Source organism: Penicillium nucicola (assembly GCF_028828085.1).
Source record: "Penicillium nucicola strain IBT 29836 chromosome Unknown utg000006l, whole genome shotgun sequence".
Classification (NCBI taxonomy): domain Eukaryota; kingdom Fungi; phylum Ascomycota; class Eurotiomycetes; order Eurotiales; family Aspergillaceae; genus Penicillium; species Penicillium nucicola.
This window is the reverse complement of record NW_026643130.1, coordinates 1,272,326-1,292,008: the sequence shown is the minus strand read 5'-3', so window position 1 is coordinate 1,292,008 and position 19,683 is coordinate 1,272,326. Positions and strand designations below refer to the sequence as shown.

Here is a 19,683-nt window from a genome sequence, read left to right as displayed (position 1 = left end):
ACTTCGTGGCTTCATTATCGTTACTAAGATGAGTGATTCTAGGATTCGAAGAGTTAAATGCGATGAACAAACTCCCGTCTGCCACAAATGCAAATCTACGGGTCGGAAATGCGAATACGTGACCGATTCACAAAAGCCTAGTTCGACCGACCTTCAAGTCATACATCATATACCGGGAATTCTCCAACCCACTCGCTTGTGGAAGGTCCCTCAGTCGCCAGAGCTCATGCATGAAGCCGAATACCGCTCGTTGGAATTCTTTCAACTCCACACTTCACTCTGCTTCGGAAAGGGTATCGGGTCATACATCCTACAGGCAGCGTACCACGAACCAATAATCCGGACTATTGCAGTAGCAATTGGCGCGCTTCACAATTCCTTTGTCTTCCATGACAAAGGAACAGCAAGTAGTCGTGGAGACACAAGCTTCACCTTACTGCACTATAATAAAGCTATTCGCCAGTTGATTGCCATGAACCCCCAAACCACACCCCAGACGAATGACACGTTCCTGGTTGCTTGCATATTATTTTTCTGCTTTGAATGTCTTCAAGGCAATTACCGGTTAGCCATCCAACATGCGATATCCGGTCTCAAGATCATTAAACAACATCAGAGCCTAGCAACAACGCACATTGCCCCAAGATACATACCTCAAGAATCAGTCACTCTGCTGTTTGCGATATTGGAGAACCAAATGCTGGAGATAGAAGGCCAAACACCTTTGTCTTCAGACTTGCGTCCAGAAGTTCTTTCCCCGCCCAAGCCGTCTGTCTCCAATACTTATCACCTTCCATCTTCCACGGATGAGATGCGAGCACACTTTGAATTTCTCTACAACCGATTTCTTCGCTTTCAATATGTATGTGAGATGCTGGAAGATTCAACCGAGGAACGGGCATTTGAGTTTCTTGCCCAGGCCCATGAAATCCAGAGGGAATATCTGCTTGTGCGGGTGGAATTGGAAGCATGGATTCGCACCTTTGATACATGGATTAAGACCGTCGGAACAAAGCCTCCCGAGGAAGCAAACATGATCACAATACTGCAAGTCTGGAGATTGATCATGTCCCTTTTCCTCAAGTTGGGTTGGCCTCCTTCTGAAGCCTCATGGGATAATCATACCGATCATTTCTCTCAGATCAATTCACTTTTGTCTGATCTACTTGGCCTACCAACGACTCCCGATAAGTTAAATCTCAAATCATTCACTGGAAATGGAACATCAATGCCGAGCGATTCCTCCACTTCCTCCCTTTCTGTTTTCCCACCTCTTCTACCGAAGCCTTCGAGAGTCTTGCCATCTACGTTCTCTTTGTCGCTTGGGATTGTGACACCATTGTATCTCTGCGCAACACGCTGCCGCGAATCATATGTTCGACATCGCGCTATCGATTTAATGCTTTCTTGTCAACGAAGAGAGGGATTGTGGGATGCCGAGCTTGCAGGGCGCGTTGCGAAACGAGTGGTGCAAATCGAGGAAAATGCAGCTGGCATAGAGCCTGGTGCTGATTATACTCCTATTGATATAGATTATGATGCTCGAGTTAGATCGCTTTCTCCGCAGTATAGCCAAGGACGGGAAATGAGGATAAGATATCATAAGCAGGGCGGAGGTAGTGAGCTCGTTGAGGAAATTGTCACCTGGTGAATTCGAGTCTTCGTTCATGATAGAGTCAGATCAAATATCATTGAATACTATTGCATTGAACAGGCAATCGCAAAGACATTTAGTAGAGAAGTATACGGAGGATCTCGGACCAAATCCCGAGCGGGGAAAATAGCACGACACTCTTTACCTTCTTATGCTTGTCTGCGGTGTTTTTGGTATAGAATCGTCCAAACAATCTGTTTCTTTGCAACTGAGTACTCCCTCCAAGATGCCTGACCAACTCAACTTGTCGCCCACTCTTGATCATATTGTCATCCTCGTGTCACACGATACACTCTCGAGCTTACCCGACCAGCTCAAAAACATATTAATCGTTGCCCCTGGCGGCAACCACGCCGATGGACTCACATCCAACAAGCTAGTGCTCTTCAAGGACGGGGTATACATAGAGTTCATCGCATTTTTCAACCACGTCGATGCCAAGCAACGCAGCAAGCATCGATGGGGAAACCTCAAAGAAGGCACCGTCATCGATTGGGCCTTCACAGCTCCACATGGTGTAGATTTTGCATCCATCAGACAGCGAGTTCTGAACGGCGACACGGGCTTCATGTACGAAGAGCCAGCGCATTGGGGTCGGAAAAGAGCCGACGGAGTGATGCTTGAATGGACGCTTAGCGCGGCTAGAGGCACGAGTGAAGATGTCATCTCGCCAGGCTGGCTACCCTTTTGGGTCTTTGATATAACTCCTAGGAATCTACGTGTTCCCTATGCCGTGGAACCTGCCATGACTGAGCACCCATCCGGTGTGAACGGGATCTCGTCGCTGTCAATACTGGTTCCTGAACAAGTCCTGTCGAGTCTTGTGAAGACGTATGCAGCGATATATGGTGAAAATATACCAGCTGTTGAGGGTGCAGAGTGGGGATACGAGGTTCCTGCTGGATCAAACGCTGGAAGACAGACAATCTCTTTGTTGAAAGGCTCACCAATTCCTGAGGTGACCATCAAAATGGCGTTTAAGGGTCTCAATCGTGGCTCAGTCGAGCTCCTACCTGGACTTATTGTGGAAATTGAATAGGGTTGCTTTGAAAATCAGAAAAAACAGTTTCTCAAACTCGATGATCAAATCTACTGCTGGACTGGTGGTATTCTGTGTGCCGTGGCGAAGTATCGTAATAGAGTGCCGTAAATAAATCTAACTGGCTAAAGTAATATGAAGCTTATTTTGCGGTTTAAAAGGCATCAGTATAAAAGTTTAGCCTCATGGCATAAGTAAAATTGTATTTGCAAAATACCTAGCGACGTCGTTTCACTCCTTCTTGTCCATATTAGTCCATCTGGTCCTCAAATCATGAGCTACTGCCTTTGGCTTGCGATCACGAGTGAAAACACCCTTCTTGTTACCATCGACTCGGAAGATACCCAAACTAGTCTGGAAATCCGCAAAATTCCAAACATGCTCGCCTGCCATCCCCTCAATACGATCGAAAACCCGATGGTACATGTCCAACATTTGAACCTGGAACTCTTCACTCCAAGGCAGTGCAAGAACAGAGTGAAGACCGGCAAGGGTATCAGCTCCATATTCAGTCATGATGATTGGCCTATCAAACTTCTCTTGCCACCCACGAAGCTCTTTCTCAAGAGCGACCTCAGCTTCCGCGAGGTCTCCTGTCTCAGAGTACCACCCGAAATAGCGGTTGATGCAGGTAACATCGAACAGATCTGCAATCTGATCTAGTTCAAAAGTTGCACCACCGACATTAGCAAAGGTGATAGGCCGAGTAGGATCAAGCTGACGAGTCAAATTGGCCAGCGGCTTGAAGTATTCGCGGGCTCCATCCTCTGAAGAGGCAGGCTCATTGGCGATGGACCACATGACAACACTAGGATGATTCTTGTCGCGGGCAATGAGCTCACGAATTGCCTGCTTGTGTGACTCTCGGGTTTTATTGTTGATTCCTTTCGGCGAGAAGGTGGTGCTATCGCCAGATGAACCCAGTAAGCCGAGGTTCAGTCCCACAGCAGGTGTTTCGTCAATCACAACAATCCCATTTCTATCTGCAAAGTCCATCACCTCTTCCGCGTAAGGGTAGTGTGAGGTCCGGAAAGAGTTTGCTCCAATCCAGTTCATGAGTTGGAAGTCGTGAACCATGTATGCTTGATCGTGTCCTTTTCCACGGATTGAAGAGTCTTCATGTCTGCCAAATCCTCTGAAATAGAAAGGTTTGCCATTAATCAAGAATTTCGACCCTTCGACTTTGATGGTGCGGATTCCAGTGGCCAAATCGTAGGTGTCGATTATATTATTGTCAGACCCCACGATGTCGACCTTGAATTGGTAGAGATACGCGGCACCGGGTTGCCAAAGCTTGACTGACGGAATCGTGACAGTTCCCTGAGCTCCGGAGGAATTCGCAACAAGGGCCCCATCCTCATCCATGACGGAGATCTGAACTTGGCCCGTAGTCTGATTCGCCAACTCAACCTTGTAGTTGATCAGACCATTATCACCATCAACATCCGTTACCACAGTGATATCCTGGATATGTTCCTGGGGCACCGAATAAAGCCAAATCGACCGGGCCAAACCAGCGTAGTTGTAAAAGTCATGGTGATATGTCTGAATCCTCCGGCCAGTTCCCTCTCCAACTGTGATTTCTCCCGGCGGAATTGTTTCACGAGTGAGCTCGTTGTTGACACCAATTGTCAAGCGGAATTTCTCTCCAGCCGCCACGAGCTCAGTGATATCAGCTTCGAAAGGTGTATAGCCACCAACATGTTCAGCAACAAGGTGGTCATTCACATACACACGACCATGGTGCGTGGCAGACTCGGCTCGAACGAGATATCGTTCCTGAGACCAGCCTTTGGGTACAATGACCTCACGTTGATAGTACACCCATCCCACATGGTCATGGATCTCCCGATTGACGAAGATATCGTTATAAGAGGCCGGGACAGGGCACTCGAGACCTTTAGGCAAGGGTGCAGTCCACGGCTGGGCCGTATCATTGGGGCCGGAGGCGAGGGCGAATTTCCAGAGGCCATCCAAGTTCACAAGATCTCGGGATAGCGTTCGTTGGGGTCTGATTTTGATCGGCGGATGTTCAGGTTGAGTCACTTCATTGCGTGAAGTGTGACTGGCTGCGGGTATGCCCAGCGAAGGGACAGCGAGAGATAGTAACGAAAAGGGTGTCAGGAGCCTCATGGCTGTGTTTCTTTTGAGAAATACAGCAGAGCTACCGTTTGTTTAGTGAAATGCGCCGATCTGATAAAGATACTATAGCCAGCTGCATTCGAAGCATTTATATACTTCGCGAGACGAGACATCGGCAACTGATTTATTGTACACCGGTGAATGATGAGCTTGGCACATTGGTAGGGCGTTCGTACATGTGGTAAGATATGGGGTAAACATGGGGTAAACATGGGGTACATTGGCTGGCAACGTAGATTCAGGGCTATTGAGATGTGCCAAGATGCCAAGGCCGGGGTCAGAGCCATGCATTACTGTATGAATACATCATTGTCGGCATATATGCTCTCTGTCAACCTGTTCGGTAATTATCTTGATAGTCCCCCGCTCCGGCTATTGAATGCCTTGGCAACGGAGCGGGCTGTGGGGTAGGTGAGCTCTAATCCTTGTGTTAAGTATACCCGTATCAAGCGGGAAACCTTAATTCACTTTGATGATTTAGGGTAAGTTCTGTTGTTTTCGGCTTTTGCAAAAAGCAACACCTTGACGAGCGGGGATCGAAGGAAAGTGAATCAACAGACGGGAAATTTCTCAAAGATATGATTCTGAGGCCAGGAAACAAAGCCCCAAAGTCAACTTCTCTTGGAAATGAAGATTCATGAGATCTTTATATACCAACATTATCACAAATAGATCTGAAGGCTGCAACTTGTATTCCAATCTATTCAAGGGGTGCGCCTCTACATACCCTTTCATGAAAACAGATACCTCGGGGTAGTGTATTTGAATGCAAGCACTCAGTTCCCCTCTTTTTCCTCACCTCAGTCCTTTCGCTAATATACTCAGATTATCACTTTTTTCTTCTCTCCTGTTCCTTCAAAGAGAAACCGATCAGGCATTCCAGGTTCGGTGTGAGCAACCCGTGATCCAAGAACACCTGAACTATCCTCTTTCTTCCCTTTCTCCCTTTTCCAATCGTTGATCTTGTGTTCATCTTGAAAATTTCTCTTACTCGCTTGTCTTTGACAAAAATAAAGATCATTCATCTCACTTAGTCACAATACCTCAACCCTCTCTAGAGATCGGACAACAACTGGAATGGTGACTGCGGCGTCCATGGTGGGAGTGAGGACTGTTGTCATGATGCTTGCAGGGATCAGTGCCAGCAGCGAATACAGGGCCATCGGATGTTTCAGCAGAGGTGGACAAGTGGATAAGCGGTCGAGGGTGAATGCTAGATGTGAGCGGGAATTACCGGTCAATATATCACCACTATTTCCAATGTCGGGTGTTTGGCTGATTAAGCTGACAGGCACCGATTACGCCATAAATGCCCATTGGCAGACGATTCAGATTCTGAGCTTCTGTGGCCTCGATTTCTTCGACGTGCCCCACTTATACTTCCTCCATACGCCACAGCCTTAAGCCGTACAGGACACGGATGGTTTTGTGAGAGCCTAGTGTTGATACTTAAACGCGGCCCGTCCTCAGGAACTCTCCGACACGTCTTCTTCTGCCTATATCCAGTTTTGTCTCTTTTCGAATCAAGTTCCAATTCTCCTTCTTCCCTTTCTCCAGACTTCCTTCCAAAAGCCTATCATTGTTTATATCAATTCCAGGAAAAATAACCATGCCACCTACACCTGGCCGCATTTCCTCTATTCTCCGCCTTTGGGGCATGATATGGTTCTCTATCTGCCGTACGTTGTCAATGTCATCCCCGCTACCAAACCCCGAACCCCACAACTAAAAGTTGCTCTCCCACAGTGCACTGGGAAGCTCTGATAAACGCGATCCGTCAAAATGGACTCGCAACTCTTGCCCACCCACAACGAATCCGAGATGCCGCTTCAGCAAAATTATTCAGCGTAACCTGTAATACAGCTCTCTCCATGATTTACACTTAATCAACTTGCACAGAGAGGACTAACCACAATGCACAGCTGATGGTTTCATCGCTTACGAAGACACAACCGCTGTTCCGTCGCTCGTGAAAGCCGCTAGCGGCGTGGTTCTCGAATTGGGGCCTGGGCCAGGCAATCAAATCCATCGTTTTGATCCCTCCCTTGTCGACCAAATCTACGGCATCGAACCTAATCCGCATTTCAAGGATGTCATAGATGCCAAGTTGGACAAACATAACCTGCGGGATAGGTATAAGCTCATAGTCTGTGGCATTGAAGACAGCGATATTCTAAGAAAAGAGGGGATCACGGAGGGGAGCTTGGATGCCGTGTTGTGCATTCAGGTTCTATGTGCCGTGCAGGATCCAAAGAACGTGATGAAGGAGGTGTGGAAATTGTTGAAGCCCGGAGGCAAATTTATTTTTTGGGAACATGGATGGAGTAGGGATCGTTTGACGACTGTAGCTCAAGGTATGTGTGTTTCTGTCCAAGTTTCGCATGCTCTACATGTACTTTCCGGGTTTGCGGGGAGCCATTAACGTGCGATGAAGACCGGCTAACATGGAGAACAAATTTAGCGTGTTGCAATCCTGCCTGGAGTACATTTGTTGGGTGTAATCTGACACGTAATGTGTTGACAGACATTCTGAATGGTGGAGAGTGGGAAACTCCATATGAGATCGAAGAACTGAAGGAACCATTCAGTTTGATGCCGAGAATTCAGGGTGTGCTCGTCAAGAAGAAGGTTTAAACCCTCAGATAGAGCTGATTTGGAGAAGAGGCAGAATAGTCTCACGGATTTATTTTCGATGAGAAGGCAAGTTCGCAGATCATGGCAGTCCGGCTCCTACTATGTCTTTCCAGTATAAAGAGGACAGCAACGAGAACCACCGAGATTCAACGAGCTTCACTTATACAATGTACTAGGCAATATATCGTACCCTCTGAGATATCTATCATTTCGTAATAATTTCAGTAGGGGGCAGGTGTCTAAGCATAATTCCTAGGCATTCTAGCTTACGAGAAGCTCCAAGTTTTATATGAGGACTGTATCAATTTGATCTTATCGAGGCTTCAGACAAAATAGAACTACCCAGTGTCGAGCGCTTTGTCTTTTACCGAGACATGCCCTCCTTATTTATGAAAGCAACAGAAGCAATCCACAAGTACATGCAAGAGCAAGCCCAAGAAGCTTCAGTCAAGCTGCGCTGACCGGAACTGCTTTAGCAGCTGTCGGTGTGACCGTCACCTCCGTTCTTGCACTGATATCCGCACTTCTCGATAACCTTGATCTCTCCGTTCGAGCCACCGAGGCAGTCGAACAAGGCGTTGTCCCTGGTCACGCCGGGGAATGCACCCTGGGCCTCTGCAACCGCATTCCGGATCTGGGTGTCGTAGTTGCCTTTGTACTGAGTTAGTAATTTGTCTTCTTGTAGCTCAGATTATGCAATTTGCTTCACTGACCTCTGCTAAGAAGAGCCGAGGAACAATAGTTGAACTGGGTCTGACAGTTCTTGGCCGCACCGAGAGAGGCAAAGACAGCCACGGAGGCAATGGAGAGGATGCTGAGGTTGACCATTTTGGCGGTAAGAAGAGTTTCTTGGTAGAGAAAGGTTTGTGTTTGAAATTGGGAAGTGATTGAGATGATTGAGATGATTGAAAGATGATTCTGAGAGCTGATGGGAAGCCACTCTTTATAGCCAATTTCTTGTACAAAGTGGACCTACTTATTCAGCTGAGTCTTTTCATTAAATAGCGCATCATGCAAGCCCGCCAGTCCACGACCTGTCGTAGGAAAGGCCAACAAGGTCGCTGGACGTTGAGGCATCCGCATAGTCACCGCAACTGCGGGTACCTGGGCAGAGAGTATCCAAGACTCGCCAAGATTGGTCCTTTGGGGCACTGCATTGCGGCTGGAACTATTCCACTTCCGGCGCGTGATGCGACTGCGAATCAGTTCTTGGTAATTGGACCATTTCATGCAGCTAATGAATCGGCCCCCAAGCTTCCCCGCAACTAGCGTGTCCCTGCATTCACATTTCAGCCATCGAATGGACCCCTCTGGTTTTACGGCGTCCAGCGTGCTTACAGACTCAAAGTTGAGTTTGGGCTTCGTATTCTAAGCAGGGAGGGAGTTCATAGAAGTTCATTTGGTTGAATAACGCGGGTATTTTGATTTGGTTAAATCCAATGATTCAGATTTTTTTTTTCTTAATCATTTCAATTGCTAGACAAGAGTACAACGATGATATTAACCCAACCACACAGTTCCACTGAGGCAAAGTCCAGGCTACAGCATGGGATCCCTGGACGAACATGCAGGAGCCCGTACAACAGCATTGTAGATCCCGAGCCCTTTCGGGATTAGGGGCTGATTCCTGGCAACTCTGTTACTTCATTTGGTTAGCGGGGTTTCTAAGCCGCAGCCTTAGTTTGATCGGTTTTTGAATTGACCAAACAGAGTAGACGCTCCAATAGGTACTGTATATCTCACCGATATTAATTACTCATAGCCCCGTTAGGCCCGAATTGGTAAAAGGCCCTCAACAGGGTTTATCGGCTCTGTCAAATTTGTTCATTCTGGGTTTAGCTCATCCTTCAGGATTCCAAGGTCCATATGTACAAGATATCAGAGTGATGCCTCCTATGCAATGAAATACGCACCACGCTGTCTCCACTGCATGTTTTTCTTCCACATGTTCCCCGCGATGTAACATCGGGGTCTCTTTTCGCCCGTACGTCCGCCCGACATGCCCGCATTGTCTGAGGTCAAATCGTACATTTTTGTCGCCGGTACAAGATGTATCACCGGAGAAGTGAGCTTCAAACTTGCTTTAGTGGCTAATTCATTTCCCTTTTGAACTCACTTGTCATATCAGCAAAATAAGCGGGCTAAAGATTTGCGTCACCTGTTGATATTCAGTTTCGCTACTACGGGAAAAGAAGAATGAATGTTTTCAATTGCATAGCCTCACTAAGTCCAGCGTTCCGAAACTAAGCTTTAAGAAGAAAATGTACCGTCATTGGTTGGTAAATTATATCTGATCTTGGAATTTCTCGGTCTTGTTTCTGTTAAGTGCCAGAATAATTGGGGAAACTTCGGCTCTATTGTCCTTTTTTTTTAAATTCGGCTCTGTTTGTCAACCCTGAGCTCGTCTCGAAAACAAGTTTAACCGAGGTATGATACTATCGATCCAAAGTACAGAATTTACGTCACGGAATTTAACGCAATGGTAAGCCTAGCAAAGGTGGCGGAGATGTTCTTTGCTATTCGACGAGATAAGATGACAAGCTTAGTGTGCAAGTAGGGTAAAATATATAAAGTCGCAGTTGTAGTCAGAATTTCTTTAAGAATAATCCCTCGCAACCAAACCCTGTGACAATCTAACAATATTTATATGTACAATGGACAGCACCGAGTTTGGGTCAAACAAAGTACTGCATGTTTGCTCCGAACATGGCAACATCTTAGATCTTGCCCTTAATGATATCGGCGGCACGCTCGGCAACGGCATAGATCGTGCTCTGCAAGTGGCCACAAACCTGGAATGGAATAACAGAAGCATCAACAACACGGACATTTGAGGTTCCGTAGACCTTGAGCGAAGTGTCAACAACACCGCCGACTTCCTTGGGCATCATAGCGGCAGTGCTAATGGGGTGGAAGTTCGATCGGTCTAAGAACATATTAGAAATAGCACTCCAGATAAGGGAAATCATGAGATGAAACATACAGTTCTGCTTGATGAAATCAGACCATGCCTGATCATCAGCATCAGCAGCAACGACAGAATTGCCAGGGCTAGTCTCAGCACCGGACATGTCAGCGAACGGCTCGGTCTTGAATAGCTCGCGGATGAAGCGCGCTGCCTGAACTTGAGCCTGGAAATCGAAGTCTAGCATAAAGTACTTCGGGTCAATAGTGGCTGCGACGGTGGGGTCGGCAGAAGCGAGGTGAACATTTCCACGAGAGAAAGGAACAGATCCCCAGTACTCGGTGTCGTATGTGTTTCCAGAGGGCTCAAGGAGGATCTCTGCAACAGGAATGCCAGCCTTGAAAATTAGATCCCATTGGATCTTGAAGAAGCGCTGGATATCACTGGCCTTTGTGATATTGCCGTTGGCGCTGGCGACCTTTGCTGCATAGGCGGGGAGCTTGCGAAGAAGCTGGGCACCGACGGCGGTAGCATTAGGGAACAGTTGGGAGGCTGATGGGTAGGCGACATAGTCGGCGCTCTTGCTGTAGCTGGCCTTGGAGTCGTACTGGAGTCCGTTGTTCATCTGGTCCTGGAGGTTCTCGCCAACGGTGGGCAGGTTGATCTTGGTGTCGATATCGTACTTGGCCAGGATTCTATCAGATAGTTGTGTTAGTCTTGTGTAGTGGATATAGTTAAATATGGGTGATACTTACTCGGGGTTTCCAATTCCGGAAAGCTCGAGCAGAACAGGAGACTTCAATGCACCAGCAGCAAGGATAACCTCACGAGTAGCCTTCACCACGGTGGTTGTACCGTTGGAGAGAGTGACCTCAACGCCATCTGCGACAGCATCTTTGCCATCCTTCCAAGTAATCTTGTTGGCATGGGTTCTCAGCCAAACATGGAGGTTGGTTCTGTTCTGGTAAGGGTAATAGTAGGCGCGAGCAGCATCCTCACGAATGTTGAGCTCAGAGTCAACAGTCTTGGGGTACAGGCTGTATCCCACCATATTTCCACCATTGGGGTCCTTGTTGTAGGGGACAGGCACATCGAAGTTCTGGTAGGTCTTGTTGACTTCCTGGGCAGTACCATCATTCAACTGAGTCGAAGACCAGCCGACCTTCAAAGGGCCAGTGAAGCCATGGTAAGCTGGGTCGTAGGCCACACCAGATCCATCCAAGAAAGAGTACTTTTCTGGGGATTGGAATTGCTCGCCCTTGAGGTAGTAGGGGAACAGGCTCTTCCAGTTCCAGCCCTTGTTGCCAACAGTCTCCCAGGCATTGATCTGTGCTGTCTGTGCACGCAGATAGACCATACCGTTGATGGTAGATGTTCCTCCGAGTGCTTTTCCTGCGCGCAGCGTTTGAGAGATGCCGCCGCCGTACTCCTGCTTTGTTGTTTCGTAGGCCCAGTCGATGTCCGTTCCGAATGCTTTGCCGTATCCGAGAGTGTCCGTCACATTCTCGTTGTTGTATACCGAGCCTCCAGCCTCGATAACAAGGACGTTGATGTTGTCTTGCTCGGAGAGACGGTTCGCCACGACCAGACCACTAGTTCCACCGCCGACCACGATGTAGTCATACTGTGTCTCTGAGCTGCGAGCAGCATGAGGAACTGCAGCTGCTAAAGGAAGCAGTGCAAGGCTGATGAAATTGCGCATGACTGCAAGCGCTTGCTATTGTAAAATGCAAAGTATGGTTGAATTCACAAGCTCAAGCTGCGACGCTGCATAGATCAATTTATACCCGTTCGTACATCAATCCGGGCACTTGACGACAGAAGTAATGATTTCCAAGCATCGCACTCTACATACCATGTCAGGGACTGACTAGACCAACTGTGAGACTTGACTATTCCCAAAAAGGTAATATCCATTGCAAGAGAGAACAGAGTAGGCAAATCTATTGGCTATATTTTAAGGGAGTATCTAATCCACTCTGGCGCAAAGCATGAATAGGGAGAAAGAAACCGTAATGATCCCGCTGTTACCGACATCGGATAGAAGATGCCAGAGCTGAATAGACCCAATTGAAGATCCGGCCCTCTTACGGACTCCGTGGGGTGGATCAAGACCGTCGGACTCGCACCTTCAAACTAAGCGCTTGGTATAACACTGCGTCTTTGTAAGATTTAGTCAGGGTAGATATGGTTCTTGGCAAGCTGCAGAATCATAGTTCCCCTGCCAGTCATCGGGCAAATTAATGATCTCATGCCGATCTTGTTCGGGATAGGAAAGATGCCGAATCTTTTGACACTCGGCATGCCTAAAATATGCAGGGGCATCCCGAGGACCACACTTCACCGGTTTCTGGATTAGGGACTCTGTCCAGATTAATTCAGGGTTACATGTACTGTAGTTCCTTGTACAGTACAGTAGCCCGGATGGCCGAACCAACCCATTTGGACTGCACCTTAGTGCGCGTAGTTCCTGTCCAGCTATCGCTCCACTGATCTTCTCCGGTTTTCCAATTTTCTAGCGTTTTTCTTCAGAGAAACAATTCCCTCCCCCTTTTGCAATTCTACTGAAACCTTCCAGTAGTCACTTGGTCCGAAGATTCCGCCCCACAACGGAATTCTCTGACACTAGGCTGTGCAATGCCAAGAAACCGTTGGGGAGTGGATGTTTCCTTTTTTTTGGTTTACATAAGTGGCAACCGACCCCGTGGACAAATTCATGTTCTGAAAGTTCCATAGCGAAGTCCATTTAGGCAAGATCTGATAAGATCCCGTGGTGTGGAGATCAGGGTTTGTTGGCCCGTCAGAAACGGGATCTTTGAGTAGTAGATTCCACTCCCGAGTGGTGTCATGTTCAGTTCCACGGATGCGCGGTCTGATCTCATTCTGAAGATACCTGGGTCTTCATGTACAGCAGTCACTTTCAAGCATGTCTATCAAAAGCTTGGTAGGAGGCCTGAGCACACGGCAACCAGCGGCAGAGCGTAAGGGCGTGAGAAAATGATGTTCCGGTAGGCAAACTTGTTCATTGTGGTGAGTATCCTTTAAGTCCATCAATCGTGTTTTGAAGGTCAAGTTCTAAATCTATCATTTCAGGGAAGCTACGTATATCGTTCAACAGTAGGAAGATTTTGGAGGCGAACTTAGAGTGATATCTAAATTAAATATATGGGATGATACAGATTGACGGTCTGGGGGTGAAGGCAGAATCAGGGGAGGGAAAATCCCCTTACGGTGTTAGGGGAGATCGATTTGCCGTCCCTAGAGGGTGGATGGAGGCTGCGGGGGTCCCACCAAGTCATTGCTTAGCATATGCTTGTTTCTGAAGTGAGTGTTGAAACTCTCGATCAAAAGGATATGCTAAGTTCAATATGTACAGTATGTTTCTTCTCATGAATCGTATTGGCCACATGGCAGTTCTGCATCCGAATCCTCGATCATCTTCCATCATGCTGGTGACCTGGAATTTCGATGTTTTTTGATTGATATAGCCCCGAAAGGTAGAGGTGTGGCAATTTCAAACACGGGAACGTGAAGTCTTTCACACATAGTTGATGCATGAAGGTGCTACCGATATTTGAATCCTCTGCTGGAAGAGATGGAGGCGAGGCAGTGGTCTTTGGGGCCTACAGGCAGTCAGTAAAGGATAAAAGCTGTGCTTCAATGTCATGGTGCAGCAGACCTGTTCTGCACTGGAACGTTGTGCGATGATAAGGCCAATTTTGGAATCAGACATTGTCTTCAAATGCAATCAGTTGTAAAACAGTGTTGGGAGCTTAAGTGCAACACGGAAACAAGCATTTTAATAAACCCATCACTTGATATGACTATGTACACACGGATCTGGCAGCAAAGCCCTATGACCGAATTCTGAAAAATGGACCAACATGCCGAGAACTACATCATTGTGTGGAGATCCTAAGCTAGTACTCGGCATTTAGAGTGTGGTGTACGCAGATCGTAGGGGGCGAGCGAGGATCAAGAACGGTTATTAAGCGGAGGGGAAGGTAAATCATTTTTCTTCATTTTTTGCCGAGTTCAAACCCCGGTATTTTGCATCTGATAAGATGAGCGATCTAAGCTTAGCCGCTACTGAAGATCTTAATCCCGGCTGTGGTTCATCATTACTATTTTAGGATAGCCGACACGTTAGCTTATGGCTTGATCAACTTAAGGCCAAAGTTGAGCTTAGGCTCGGGGCTTTTACGCCATTTGTGAATGACAGGGGGCTAACATGCCTTCTGTATGTATCTCAAACAGAGTTCTAGTAATTTTGAAACGTGTTGATCGCCTTGCGACAGATAAAAGACCACACGGGCCTTTCATTAAAAAGATCATCCGATCGTCGGCCGCGAGGCTTTAAGTTGTTGAAACACGGGATTCCCTAGAGATGCCAGGTCTTCAAGTAAATGTTTTATCCTTCGCAAAATTGAGCCTGTTGTGTGTTCAAAATGACTAGATTTCATTTGCCCAAGGGCAATAGTGGCCAGAAGGCGACGCCTATTACTTCCATCGATACTCTTATCATCGGCACTGGGCCAGCGGGAGCATCTTTAGCATGCTTTCTAGCCTACTATGGTATGTTTGACATTATGTGAACTATCAATTTCAATTTCAATGCTCACATGTCCATCTATAGGAATTCGTGGAATAATGATCAGTGCGTGCCCTACAACCGCGGATACTCCACGGGCTCATATCACAAACATGGCAGCAATGGGTAAGATTACTCGGTTCTCCGTTGTGATATAGCTAATACAGAGTGACTTAGAATGTCTCCGTGATATTGGCCTCGACAAGGAATGCGAACGTCTTGCGACGAACGGCATGAATATGATGCACACTCGATGGGCTTACAGTATGGCTGGCGAGGAATATGCACGCATTCATTCATGGGGACATGACCCAAAGCGAAAGGTGCGTTTTACTTTCACTGAATTGATTCAAGTATTAATTTTTCTCGCAGGGAGACTACGAAACCGCAAGTCCCTGTGATCCGGTCGACCTCCCACAAACCATTCTCGAGCCTATACTTGTTCGAAACGCAACGCTCAACGGTTTCACCTGTCGATTCGATACACAATTTGTGAGCTTCACACAGGACGAAGAGGGTGTCACATCCACACTCAAAGATTGCATTACTGGGGCTCTATACCAAGTCCGCTCCAAGTATCTGTTCGGGGCAGACGGCGCCAGAAGTGAGGTCTTCCGACAAGCAGAGCTTCCTTTGGATGTGCGGCCAGATCAAGGACTTGCATTTAACGTGCACTTGAAGGCAGACCTATCTAGCTATATGCGATACCGCACTGGAAATCTGCATTGGCTTTTACAGCCAGACAAGGAGCATCCTTTGTTTGGTTGGGCTTGTATTGCCCGAATGGTGAAGCCTTGGGATGAGTGGTTGTTTATTGTTCTCCCGGAGCGCGGAAAGGAGATGGACTGCAATCCATCCAACAAGGAGTGGGAAACCCGGATGAAGGAATTCATTGGGGATGATTCTATTCCCACCGAGATCATCGGTGTTTCCAAGTGGCGCATTAACGATGTTGTTGCAGAAAAGTTCTCTAGAGACAGAGTGTAAGGCCAATTCCTACCATTTGCTATAAGTTACGCTAATAATGTCACAGGTTCTGTCTTGGAGATGCAGTTCATCGACACCCACCTTCCAATGGACTAGGCTCTAATACCTGCATTCAAGATGCGTACAACTTGGCTTGGAAAGTTGCACATGTTCTACAAGGTTAGCAGAACTCGCTCTCAGCGTCGACCACCAACAACTAATTCGCCTCTCCAGGACACGCATCACCTTCTCTACTTGAAACATATTCATTCGAGCGCCAGCCAGTTGGCAGGGGCGTTGTCACCCGCGCAAATCAGTCGTTCCGTCACCATGGTCCAGTCTGGGAAGCACTGGGAGTAGCACTTCCAACTCCAGCGCTGCGAACAGAAGCTCTCCACGAGCTGACGCTTGCAACTGAAAAGGGTCGCGCTCGCCGTAGTAGGCTTCAGGCAGCAATCGAAGAGACAGAGCACGAGTACCATGCCCTTGGCACAGAGATGGGCCAGTATTATCAGAGCACTGCGGCATACTCCGCAGACGAGAAAGAGTCATTCTACAGCCCAGAGGTGGCGGCTCAAGATCCTGATCTCGTTCTCACCCGAAGTACATATCCAGGATGTCGTCTTCCTCACGTCTGGCTCAATGATGCCATTCCCGTGCAACGTGTCTCGAGCATTGATCTGGCTGGGCACGGATATTTCACCATTCTTACGGGCATTGGAGGAGAGGCTTGGAAAAGTGCAGCTTCTGAAGTTGGGGCTAGCCTTGGCATGAATATCAAGGCCTATTCCATTGGTTTCCGTCAAGACTATGAAGATGTTTACTTTGACTGGGCGCGTGTTCGGGGTGTTGATGAAACTGGGTGTGTTCTGGTGCGACCGGATCGCGTTGTGGCTTGGAGATGTTATGATGTATTAGACGATGAGGCCCAGTGTGCTTCCAAACTGCGAGACGTCCTGCTTAGCGTTCTGGGTCGGCAAGCATAGATTTTCGTTGGGTGGCGAATTTCAATGTGACAGGAACTGTTTTAGATATGAACGAGAGATACAAGTATGAACAATAATCAATATCAGAAATAGATGCATGACCTACATAATATGTACACAAAACGATTCTATGCCTCCTTTTTACTTTCTTCCTATCCCCCTTATCGGCATAGGATTCGATGGCGGATAAAAATTTTGCAACACGTCCATCGAGCAACAAAGGCCACAGCAACCACAACTTCAATGCATGGCATATTAATATGATGCAAGAGATGAACTGTATTGATTGTCGTATGGAGTCACGGCCTGTGCTAAATTTCGGCTAATGCAGGGCATTTCGATGCCGGCCTTGAAACCCGGCTCAACTGATAGTGGGTCATCAAACTCCTTTTTTTCGACTGTTGAAAAGACAGTCGTCTGCAAAATAATGCGGATTTTCTCAAGCCTTTCTGTATTAAAGATTCATTAGTTTGGCTTACATCACTCTGAAGGACGGTTGATGGGTGAATGAAGTTTACCCAATCTTCTAGTCCGCGTCTTCTCATCCATCTCTTTTCTTTTCGGTATATGGGGCAGTAGAAGATGTCGCTGCACTCTAGCATGACAGAAAAGTTGGACTTGGAGCCAGTCCCATCGGCAAAGTCACTGGCTTCGACATTTTCGCCTGTCCAAGAAATCCTGTTCATCACGTTGGTTTGCATGGGACAATTCATGACACAAACCAACATCGGAATCGTCCTTTCGCCGCTAAATATCGTGTCTGATAGCTTTGGAATAACGGAGCCCGGAGTTGCAAGCTGGTTCTTGGCTGGGTACTCCCTAACTGTTGGCACATTTATCCTGGTGTCCGGTCGATGTGGTGATCTATTTGGTTATCGCCGAATGTTCATTATTGGATTCTGCTGGCTTGCACTCTGGTCTCTGGTGGCAGGAGTCAGTGTCTACTCTAATCACATTCTTTTCATTTTCGCTCGTGTCCTTCAAGGCATTGGTGGTGCACTGTTGTTGCCCAATGGCCTGGCTCTGCTCGGAGCAACATATGCCCCAGGAAAGAAAAAGAACATGATATTTGCCATTTTCGGTGCCACTGCTCCAAACAGTGCACTTTTGGGGACTGTATTTGGTGCAATCTTTGGGCAATTGGCATGGTGGCCATGGATATACTGGTCGCAAACCTTGGTCTGCATAGTTTGTGCCGCTCTGTCCTTTGTTGTAATTCCCTCTGTACATCATGACGCCTCTTTTGAATCTTCCCTCGCCGGTCTTCTCAAAGCTCTGGATGTACTTGGTGGAGCTTGCGGAATCGGTGGACTCGTGCTGGTGAACATAGCATGGAACCAAGCCCCCATTGTCGGATGGATTGAGCCCTACGTTTACGTGCTGCTCATCATTGGAATCGTCCTGATACTGGCCTTCTTCTATGTTGAATTTTGTGTTGCCGAACACCCTCTGATTCCCTTTCACGCTCTTAGTCGCGATGTCTCCTTTGTTCTTGGGTGTGTTGCCTGTGGTTGGGGATCTTTTGGTGTCTGGATCTACTATTTCTGGCAATTTCAAGAGAACCTCCGCCAAACTACTCCTCTCTTGGCATCCGCTGAATTCGTGCCAGTGGCACCGATGGGTATCCTGGCTTGTGTCGTGACTGGATACCTCATGGGTCATCTGCGCCCGGGGATAATCATGATGTTGTCGATGACCGCTTTTACCTTGGGCAATCTTCTGGTGGCAATTGCACCAGTGCACCAGACATACTGGGCGCTGACCTTTGTTTGCCTGTTGGTGATTCCTTGGGGCATGGATATGTCATTCCCTGCGGCTACCTTGATGCTTTCCAATGCGGTGGAACGGAAGCACCAAGGTATCGCTGCTTCTCTTGTGACCACAGTGGTCAATTATAGTATTTCGCTGAGCTTGGGATTCGCTGGCACGGTCGAAGTTCATGTGAACAATGGAGGCAACACTCCCGGCGATGTTCTGAAAGGTTATAGGGGTGCCTTGTACGTGGCTATTGGGCTTGGGGGACTGGGAATGGCACTTAGTGCAATCTACACTTTCAAAGGGTATCGAGTTGAAAGTCGATCCAAGGAGGTTGAAAGTGTGGAAAGTGGGAAATAGGTGAATCGTCATGAACAAATGTCACCGATCCCGCCCGGTTCCTATTCAGTAAATGCAGTAGATACGGATACCGCTGGGTCTTCATCCAACAATCAGATTGTCTCACTTTTCTGTCAAAGACTCATCGACCCTCGAAATGTCTTTCCTAACGACCAATCAAGCCACGCTTTCTAATTAAGTTTGTTAGTTTACAAACACCGAGTCACGGGTTCAGCCCGATTAGATCAATCAGATAATCAGAACCAGAGCCCGGTCAGCCGAATTGTCTTCACTCCGAGATATGTTACGATATGAACGAGAACAAGACAATGTTCTCCAGAAAATTCAGGGCTAGCAGCATCAGTCCCCTCCCACGTGTAGGGACGCAGCCCTATCAGTGGTGATGTTTAATCCCAACAGACCCAGCGGGGAAGGAAATTTTTTGGTGGCGCTACAAGCGCAACACATGCTTGTTTTCCCTGCACCGGCCCAGACACTTTTCGGTAATGGAGCACACTCTCAACCGCGGGATCGAGATTCCATTCGCTGACCAAGTCCGTCCATTCCCGTTCAGCCGCGATTCTCCGTCTATCCACTAGAAAAAGAATGGAAGGAGAAAAAAAGGGAAAGCACACGGCAGGTTGCCGTGTCGGGCAGAGACCCGTTAACCTT

At 47.6% G+C, this 19,683-nt stretch overlaps 8 protein-coding genes across 8 annotated transcripts; 5 read left to right on the top strand and 3 right to left on the bottom strand.

Annotated features, from left to right (window-relative positions):
• Window positions 1-226: 226 nt before the first annotated feature.
• N7511_006495 (uncharacterized protein) lies at window positions 227-1,651 on the top strand (the record flags this gene model as incomplete). The annotated part of the gene is made up of 1 exon (XM_057128872.1): window positions 227-1,651. One exon carries the CDS (start codon window positions 227-229, stop codon window positions 1,649-1,651), a length of 1,425 nt encoding a protein of 474 aa, XP_056983428.1.
• Window positions 1,652-1,880: 229 nt separating this feature from the next.
• Window positions 1,881-2,693, top strand: N7511_006494 (VOC family protein; the record flags this gene model as incomplete). Its single annotated transcript, XM_057128871.1, has 1 exon — window positions 1,881-2,693. One exon carries the CDS (start codon window positions 1,881-1,883, stop codon window positions 2,691-2,693), a length of 813 nt encoding a protein of 270 aa, XP_056983427.1.
• A 231-nt stretch (window positions 2,694-2,924) lies between these two features.
• Window positions 2,925-4,826, bottom strand: N7511_006493 (uncharacterized protein; the record flags this gene model as incomplete). Its single annotated transcript, XM_057128870.1, has 1 exon — window positions 2,925-4,826. The coding sequence occupies one exon, from the start codon at window positions 4,824-4,826 to the stop codon at window positions 2,925-2,927; it is 1,902 nt and encodes a 633-aa protein (XP_056983426.1).
• Window positions 4,827-6,444: 1,618 nt separating this feature from the next.
• N7511_006492 (class I SAM-dependent methyltransferase) lies at window positions 6,445-7,469 on the top strand (the record flags this gene model as incomplete). Its single annotated transcript, XM_057128869.1, has 4 exons — window positions 6,445-6,514; window positions 6,582-6,689; window positions 6,758-7,197; window positions 7,251-7,469. The coding sequence occupies 4 exons, from the start codon at window positions 6,445-6,447 to the stop codon at window positions 7,467-7,469; spliced, it is 837 nt and encodes a 278-aa protein (XP_056983425.1).
• A 472-nt stretch (window positions 7,470-7,941) lies between these two features.
• On the bottom strand, window positions 7,942-8,297 carry N7511_006491 (uncharacterized protein; the record flags this gene model as incomplete). Its single annotated transcript, XM_057128868.1, has 2 exons — window positions 7,942-8,120; window positions 8,183-8,297. 2 exons carry the CDS (start codon window positions 8,295-8,297, stop codon window positions 7,942-7,944), a joined length of 294 nt encoding a protein of 97 aa, XP_056983424.1.
• A 1,889-nt stretch (window positions 8,298-10,186) lies between these two features.
• Window positions 10,187-12,076, bottom strand: N7511_006490 (GMC family oxidoreductase; the record flags this gene model as incomplete). The annotated part of the gene is made up of 3 exons (XM_057128867.1): window positions 10,187-10,395; window positions 10,453-11,069; window positions 11,130-12,076. The coding sequence occupies 3 exons, from the start codon at window positions 12,074-12,076 to the stop codon at window positions 10,187-10,189; spliced, it is 1,773 nt and encodes a 590-aa protein (XP_056983423.1).
• A 2,746-nt stretch (window positions 12,077-14,822) lies between these two features.
• On the top strand, window positions 14,823-16,917 carry N7511_006489 (uncharacterized protein; the record flags this gene model as incomplete). The annotated part of the gene is made up of 6 exons (XM_057128866.1): window positions 14,823-14,949; window positions 15,011-15,091; window positions 15,143-15,288; window positions 15,338-15,948; window positions 15,999-16,111; window positions 16,166-16,917. The coding sequence occupies 6 exons, from the start codon at window positions 14,823-14,825 to the stop codon at window positions 16,915-16,917; spliced, it is 1,830 nt and encodes a 609-aa protein (XP_056983422.1).
• Window positions 16,918-17,517: 600 nt separating this feature from the next.
• On the top strand, window positions 17,518-19,032 carry N7511_006488 (MFS transporter; the record flags this gene model as incomplete). The annotated part of the gene is made up of 1 exon (XM_057128865.1): window positions 17,518-19,032. One exon carries the CDS (start codon window positions 17,518-17,520, stop codon window positions 19,030-19,032), a length of 1,515 nt encoding a protein of 504 aa, XP_056983421.1.
• Window positions 19,033-19,683: the final 651 nt, after the last annotated feature.